This window comes from Nicotiana attenuata, unplaced genomic scaffold (assembly GCF_001879085.1).
Source record: "Nicotiana attenuata strain UT unplaced genomic scaffold, NIATTr2, whole genome shotgun sequence".
NCBI classification, from domain to species: Eukaryota; Viridiplantae; Streptophyta; class Magnoliopsida; order Solanales; family Solanaceae; genus Nicotiana; species Nicotiana attenuata.
The window spans coordinates 80,061-88,732 of NW_017671247.1; the positions used below are offsets into that span (position 1 = coordinate 80,061).

The window sequence follows — 8,672 nt, forward strand, 5'->3', positions numbered from 1 at the left end:
CCTCAGCTGCATGATTTTAGTGGATTTTAGTACACATATGTACTTTGGATGATATTAGAAACATCCCGTTTGGTAGAAGATTGTAAAGATAACCATTACTCAATTCTGATTTTGCATGTATTCTTGTATAAAATATAGATATTTTCAACTTCTCTGCCTCTACCTACCTTTTGTCTTTTCATCCGGAATCAAGAATTTTACATTCTATCTAATCCTTAGCACAAGATTTTTTAAAAAGCAAACAATTTTTATAAGTGTGTTACATTTTCTACACACTAAAATTCTTGTGTTTTTTTTTTAGAATTGGTTGTCTAGCTAGTTCATTCCATTAGCTAGAATTGGTTATTATTTCGGGTGAAACTTATGTATAAATTTTATTTTTGGAGTTCTCTTTGACTCTCTTTGATGCCATTTTGGCTACTTTGTCAATCTTTGATGAAGTCACCTGAAAGATTTGTTTGCTGATTTTTTGGTTCATTGTCCAATCAAGAAAACATTATTATCTGTTTTCATCCAACTTCTTTAGCATTTTCTGGAGTTACAAAATTAATGGTGACATTCATCCATAATATTGTTTAACCAAACAATAAAATTTCGGTCAAAGCTTTATTTTTAGAAGAACGCGGGTTACTGATAATAAAAAATGAACAGAAGAAATTGATTTTGATAACAATAAGAAAGATAGCAAAAAACAAAGTAAATCAGTATATTCAGTTGATATTTCGTGTCCTTAAAAATGACCAGTCTTCTCCTTTTTATAGCTATCTCTAAGATATACGTTTTGCCTTTGTCATAATAAGGCTATTATAGACAATTAAAGGCATTAAATGCTACGTTACATAATCATTGTAATTTAATACAGATTCTCTAACGTTTTTAGTATTTAATGCTTATTAAATACTGTATCTGTACTCTCTTGTGCTGTCAGATTCATTCTCCTTGATTTTTGGATTTAAATAGGTACGAGCGTTGAGTCTTTTGAATAACTGCTCGTGCCTCTACTTGTGCCTCTGCTCGTATATGTTGCAACTCGTGCCTCTTTGCTAATCATCACTCTTTGACCAGCCTTCATGTCATGACACGTCATCTTTCAATCACTTCAATATGTGAATTCAATTTTTCCCAATACAATATACTAAGCATATATACATTCATCATCACCTTCAATTGATACCGGTCGATTTAACATCAAAAGGCAGAGTATGTCCTGCAAAATGCAGAAATTTGGAAGCCTGCATTAGGTAAAAATATATGGAGAAGTAAAAAGCAGATAGACTGTTTTATGAATCAGAAAAGGATTTAACTTATATAGCACGAGCGACAGTGTAAAGACTTATGTCCACATTTATAGCCTACTGGACGGTTTGCATAACTGCAGCGCTTGGAAATGGTAATGGCAATTTCAGGAGAAGAACTTCCATATGACTTGCCTGATGGTAGATTCAGAATTTAGACGTTGTGAATTTTTGAGTTAAAAGACTAATTTCTTTTATGATGTATCTCTCTATCTATACTTGTCTTTTGCACATAAATAGTGTATAGGGTCGGACTAGAAACACACAAAAAACATTGCCTGCTCCTTGCATACATTCAAGCAGTGGCGGAGATAGAATTTTCACTAAGGCATGTCAAACTATAAAAATTAGATACACCGAAAAGTTAAGGGGAGTCAACATATAGTCAATATACATAAAACAGACTAGTTTATCTAGCAATACAGTGTAATTTTTTGGAGAAGGGGAGTCGATTGACACCCCTTAATTTGTTGAATGTGGCGCACGTTGACATGGCACAAATAGAGAAATGGTTAACTACTAAACAAAGAAATAAAGTTACAACACCTCCAATCTTATAATTGGGAGGAAATCATATGTTTTTGTTAAGTAGCTCTAATCTATTTCAGTGTCTCTGAAATTATTTTGTACTTAATAGCTTCACAACTCTCTGAACTTGTCTCCCAGAGCTATTTTACCGAAAAAGGAGAGAACAACAAAGATAGACAGAAAATGATGTAACAAACAGGGAGTTTTGATTGGAGATCAATGTTAATGAAAATTTTACAAAAATAACGCCGTTGCCGGGGATCGAACCCGGGTCACCCGCGTGACAGGCGGGAATACTTACCACTATACTACAACGACTTGTTGTTTTCCAACGCGTAGTATCTATATAACATACTAAGTATAAAATACTACAAAATGTTACGCCATTAATCTGATATGCTCTTGCTTTTATGATTTATCAATGTTTCTTGGGAGATGAAGCATCACAGAGTATACCTAGCAACCACAACTACAAAATTATATGTGATTTTTTTTTTAGAAAGTATTACTATAAATATTACTTTTGGATCATAACTTCAGTGGACTCAAGACTTTCAGTCTATTGATTTCAGAGAATAGGGGTATGCATTCGAATCGGTTTATCGATAAATCGAATCGATTATTTGTTATCGAAATCGAAAAAATCGAAACCTTATTGAAACGATAACGATAAGCATATGTACAAATCGATAATCGATAAGTAATTATCGATAAGGGTCAAAATCGAATCGATAAATCGAATGCACATCCCTAGACTGTAGACACTTGTTAAATGAGTAATTACCTATTTGTGTAGATTAATATAACATACAAAATGTATATATATTCCGCTACTATTTTGAAAGCGGCTATACAATATTATTTTCCCTAATCTATACCCTTTCCTTTACCCTAAGTCCCTTACCTTATTATTTCCTCTACCACATTTAAGGAATGATCATATTTAAAGATCAAGGGAATGAAGTTCAAATTAATGGAAAACAGAATTAGCCGTGATGATGTGTTTTGTTTTGTTTTGTTTTTATTATACCGTTGGAGTGTTGGTGGCATACATTTGATCCCTTACTTTAGTTTTGTTGCATGTGCTTGTTGACATAATTTTTATATTATAAATGGTGTTCGTCTTATTTTAGCTTCTTTTTGTCCATATTAGTTAGGCGCGTTTATAGCGATATACTTTCCGTGGAATCCCGCAAATTTTCTTATTGGTGTAATTCGATAACCGAATCGATAAGCCCCCAAAATCGATAAATCGAAATCGAAAAAATCGAAACCTTATTGAAACGATAACGATAAGCATATGTACAAATCGATAATCGATAAATAATTATCGATAAGGGTCAAAATCAAATCGATAAATCAAATGCACACCCCTATCAGAGAATGAATTTCCCTCTATACCTATCACAACCATGCACCTTGCCCTGTCACACGCTTAAATATAATACACATACATAATATGTAATTAATGTGAAATTTCATATGTGTTTAAGGAATGAAGCAGGTTCAGAAAACCATTAATACTTCCGAGATATTCTTAGCTTATAAGGTGTTAGCTCAAGTAGATATCCACACCTAGTCAGAAAGCTATCCCTAAAAATAGAAAGAGAGGAAGAATAAATAGAATTGCGAAGATACAATAATGTAGGCATCTTTACTTGGCCAAAGTAAATAATTTGAAATAATCAAGGGAAGAAAAGTCAATTTTGTCGTGATTAACTTAGATTTAGCGAAACTTTAGTTAATAACGATACGCAAATGAAAAGTTTGAACATATAGTGATAAAAATGTGAATCTCAAAACAACTTATGTCTTTATTAAGTAAAATAAAAGTTCATATGAGCGTTAGTTCAAACTAAACCCCTTCATAAAAACGGTAAAATGTATCTGCACCAGACGTTTGCATCAAACTATACTAATTTATCATGGTTAAGTGATAAACTAGGGTAAGAATGTGTATTAATTAACTATGATCTTATAATATGTTTTATGTATTTATTGGATTGATGTAAACACCCGGTGTGAACAAAAATTTATTCCCTATTACTAAAAATATCTAAAGACAAGACAATGACGTTTGAGAAACCTAAATGTGATATAATATCAGTCGTCAAATATCTTAAAAATAATACTCCATCCGTTTCAGTTTATATGGACCTATTTCCTTTTTGGTCCGTTCCAAAAAGAATGATCCATTTCTAAATTTGGAAACAATTTAGATTAAACTTACAATTCTACCCTTAATGTGAAGCTTTTATAACCACAGAAATACTCTGGACCCCTTTTTGACTTGGTTAGGACCACAAATTTCAAAAGTCTTCATTTTTTCTTAAACTTTGTGCTCAGTCAAACAGGTTCACATAAATTGGAATGGAGGTACTACTATTTGATATTTTAATATGATTTTTAAAAGTTCTCAAATGAAAGCACAATAATATTACTTGGCTTAAAATTCAAGAATTGTCTGCATTCTTTTTATTCAAAGTTTGATAAAGAGTGCATTTCACTTCCAATAGTTTTGTACCATATTCAATGAATCAGTTCAAGTGCATTTGAGTTTTTTTGCTCTTTCTTCAAAATTGACCTGTATCCTAAAAACGATTAAATAGTTTAAAAAAGACCAATGTTTAAGAGACAACACGGAGGGCATTTGGTCTAGTGGTATGATTCTCGCTTAGGGTGCGAGAGGTCCCGAGTTCAATTCTCGGAATGCCCCTTAATAATATATTTTGCTGCCACTACTTATTTTTGCACTTCTATCCTTTTTTGTAAAAATCCTTTTGACATCAACAAATTGAGAGTTTTGTTGAACAAAATTCTTGGTACAAATGCAATCTTTAGGTAGTATTATTAAAAGGAAAAATCAAATTTACACGCCACTGGCTGATAATTATGCATGGTACAGGAGTACCCACAACATTCTTGTGCACAATCTGTCGTAACATTACCATCTGACTCATAAGTGAATTTAGCTTAGGAACAAGACTGCACAATTGAGGAAGTGCAAAATAACAGAGGATGTTGGTTTATGACCATAAAGATATCTTGATAAATGAAGGCTAAATAGTGGGAGTATATGCTAAAACCTATCTCACACTCAAATACATGGCTCTACATAAATGAGAGCATGCATAAAAGGATCTTTCTTCAGAAGAAAATATACAGGAGTTCATTCATATAATCAAGTACTGATCTTTATTATTCTTTCCCAGGCGAGTCGTGTGTCAATGGGCTGGAAATTTCTCTTGAACATTCTGAAGAGCCTATTGACGCGGTTGCTGAAACATCTTGAGTAGTGCTTGAAAATGAATCTGATCGTTTGAAATCACTGCTGCTGAAGTCCTTCCCTTTTGAATCAACGCTCAAATAATCAGTCAAAACCTTTTTAACACCAAACCCTCGTTGAGAAAGCTTGCTGCTATCGAGGATTTTGGATCTTTCTCCCTTTGCTGGACTAATAAGTTGGGAAGGAGAGAAGCTTGGTGTGGTGAAAGCTGTTTTGTATGGAGTGCCATTGACAGGTACAGCGAGTGGAGTTCCCATGCTCTTATGAGCAATGATACCGACTTTGGAAACTGGCACAAATTGATCTGAGTGCTTATTCAAATCATCCACATAAAGCAGGTCATCAACGCGTGCAATAATATTGAACGCCAGGCTCTCAAGAACTCTTGAGTAGCTCTCCAAAATAGATTTTCCAACATCCTAAGGAACAACAAGAAACATTAAATTTCAATAATCATGATTGGTGATGAGAGAAAAAAGTTCTTTTCTTAGAAAAGAAAAAGTAATGGATGAGTGAGAATTCCGTATCAAACCTTGTTATATTGAATTTTACTCATGTCTAAGGTTGTCTGTGGAAGACCAGGAAAACGTTGCTTTAGGCAAAGCAAAAGGCTTTCAGCTCTATCTGCAAGCAACTCCCTCTTATCACCGTCAATCATCAAATCCTTAACCATTTCCCACGAGGACTTTGAACTGGACCTATGCGCACCACTCAAAGGTTTTGAGTGAGTTCTTCTACGCCACACATAAATTGAGGCCTCCACTCGGTTTGCTATCTCTAATGCTTGATGCTCAGAAGACAAGTCAAGGCAGTCCAGCAAACATTCAGGTGAAAATTGATCCGAGGTGATATATCTGTGGATAAGATCACCTAAGCTAGCTTTTCCATTCTGCAAGATTAAAAATTAAACAACTGCAAGTTGAGTAAACTGGAGGGGAATTGTAGTATACAAACATCAGCTAAAAGAATTGTAGTCCTGTACCTTAGGAAGGCCTTCTAAATATGACTCGGGCACATCCATTTCCGCTAAGGAATTGCTGTTAATAGCCAATGCAGCTTTCAGTATTTGGTTTGTGCAGTCACGTCTGTGCTGCAATTGCCTTCTTGCATCTTCACTGAGACCACCGGAGGGAACTCTAGGTACGGGAAGCCACCATTTCTCCTCTTGACGGGGTAGAGGATTTCTGAAAGAGGACGACCCATCAGATTCCTGAGCTAAGATCCCTTGCTCAACATACCAAAATTCCGTGCTTCTGAAACTGTCTAATATCTCCTGTGAAAGAGGCAAATAATTTAGAATGTCGTAACATTCAGCATTCAACAATAAAGACTGAATTTCAAAAGAAAAAAGAATGGCTATCTTACAAGAAGCATGTTGTCGAGTTTACGAAGTGCTGGAAGGTTGATATAAAGGTCTGACCGCGGCCTAGACGTCATGATCTAAAATAGAAAACAGATTAACACATTACCACAGTCCATTTTCAAAATTACAAGTAAAAATGTAAGTGATTTTCAAAAGCTCCAAGTATTTGATAAAGCCCGGTGCACAAAGCATCCCACATTCACGTAAGGTCCGGGGAAGGTCCGCACTCAAAGGTTGTGACGTAGACAGCCAACTCTAATGCAAGCATTAGTGGCTGCTTCCACGGCTCGAACCTGTAACCTATAGGTCACACCTATAGGTCACACGGAGACAACTTTACCGTTGCTCCAAGGCACCCCTCCAAAACATTTGATAAAGTGATTGGTATAAAACATTAGTCCCGTTACGTCCTCGAACCAAAGGAGCAGAACTTTCAACAGTGGTAGAAAGCTTAAAGTACAAGAACAACTTCAAAGAAACCAGACCTACCTCAAGCTTGGTTCCATCTGGAAATGTTTGCCAAGAGGGTATCAATTCTACAATATGATCACTAACACAGAGAAGCCATTCCATTTCTCTACGCCACATTAACTTTTTCTCTGGAGGTAAAGGTTCTAATCTCCAAATTTGCCCAAAAAGAGTAGCTAATGGTAACAAAAGGAGGAATGAGTAAAAGAAATGTACAACTTAGTCACTATAAACCAAATCCACACAATTAAAATAGAATCAAATACACAACAAAAGTAACATACCACATAGATTAGTAATAGCATTTGAAATTGCTAGTGCTGTGCAAACCCCATTTCCACAACCAGACATGTCCTCTCCCAGCAGCAATTTTGAAAATCTTTCCTTCATCATTTCAATCTCTACACCAAAATCCAGTTTATTAAACAGCCACATTAAAGGGCAGCCCAGTGCTGTTTTACGCAGCATTTCTGCAAGAGGTTGGCTTGAACCCGTGACCTCCTGGTCACGTGGCAGCTACTTTACCCGTTACGCCCTTCGTTGAACAGCCACATTATATGCAAAAATAGAACGAGAACATATGTATAGAAAGAATATACAAAATCTTACCAGACAAACAAGACCCTTGTTTCTCTAATTTCCTTTTATCCACATACGGTTTCTCTACTTCTTCAGAAACATCAGAATTTGCACAATGCTGTCGGACCTCATTCTCCTCAATATGCCAAACAATTGAAGATGGAGAACATGAATCCTCAGACCCACTATCTTCTTCTTCATTCACAGTTTCCTCTGACACCAAAAAACCAGAACTTGAACAGCTCTCTCTACCTATCATCTTTGCATTCAAACACATTAAAGACCCAATCTTTCCACCATTTTCCCCATAATTATCAGACAAAACCTCCATGTTATCATCAAGAAAACCAGGAGAAGCACAATAAACAGAGTTGGTCATCACAATGCCATCAAATTCAAACCTTTTACTACCAAAGTTTGAGACTTTAGCTTTATGATAAAGATTTTTAAGGGATTTTGAAACCTTAAATTTCAATGCAGAAAAATGGGTTTGGTTCTTGGATTTAGTACAAGGCTCTAGTGGAATAAAATGCTTGAGCTGTGGCTGAAATTCCAAAGAGACATCTTTTTTGTCATTGTGTGACACAGGTCTATCCATAAGGTTTTTTCAACTTCAACCATGTCTGCTTCTGAAAATGGGGTAAAAATGAAAAACAAGAAATGGGGTTAATTTTTTAAAGAAAAAGATAAAAGGAAAATGGAGAATCTTGTTGATTAGAAGAGTGAAGGTGGACAATGATTAATGGAAATGTAAGTGTTGTGAAGTGGGGAAGGTTGGATAATAATATGAGTAATGGAGAGGGAACAATGATGGTAGAGAGTGAGGCTACAAAAGTAGACCAAAAAACAGCGCAAGAAGTATATTTGGTGGGCTATGGGAGCATTGCTTTTGCTTAAATGAGGAGCCTTCTACACACTGTCACTATCACTATCTTGCTTTTGTTGGGCTTTGCTTAAACAAGGGCTCTTAAACATAATTATTGCTTACTTCACTAGCCTATTAGTACAACATTTCTTTTTCTTTAATTTTTTTTTAATTACATAAGGAGTGGAGAGGGAAAAGGGGATGCTAGGGGTAAAAACTAATTTATGTTGGCACAGATGTCCCTATAAGGAGGTGTGAGAGGTTGTTATCGGTGGGTCTGAGAAGAGG

At 35.4% G+C, this 8,672-nt stretch overlaps 1 protein-coding gene and 2 non-coding genes across 3 annotated transcripts; 1 reads left to right on the forward strand and 2 right to left on the reverse strand.

The window, feature by feature from the left end:
• Positions 1 to 2,069: 2,069 nt before the first annotated feature.
• On the reverse strand, positions 2,070 to 2,141 carry TRNAD-GUC. The gene has a single exon. It is a non-coding gene; the product is annotated as a tRNA-Asp (tRNA).
• A 2,326-nt stretch (positions 2,142 to 4,467) lies between these two features.
• On the forward strand, positions 4,468 to 4,539 carry TRNAP-AGG. The gene has a single exon. It is a non-coding gene; the product is annotated as a tRNA-Pro (tRNA).
• A 228-nt stretch (positions 4,540 to 4,767) lies between these two features.
• On the reverse strand, positions 4,768 to 8,380 carry LOC109207017 (rop guanine nucleotide exchange factor 7-like). The gene is made up of 7 exons (XM_019369894.1): positions 7,550 to 8,380; positions 7,225 to 7,341; positions 6,962 to 7,116; positions 6,475 to 6,549; positions 6,092 to 6,382; positions 5,642 to 5,998; positions 4,768 to 5,528 (listed from the first exon to the last, which is right to left on the reverse strand). Exons 1-7 carry the CDS (start codon positions 8,115 to 8,117, stop codon positions 5,022 to 5,024), a joined length of 2,070 nt encoding a protein of 689 aa, XP_019225439.1. The 5' UTR covers positions 8,118 to 8,380; the 3' UTR covers positions 4,768 to 5,021.
• Between the last annotated feature and the right edge of the window lie 292 nt (positions 8,381 to 8,672).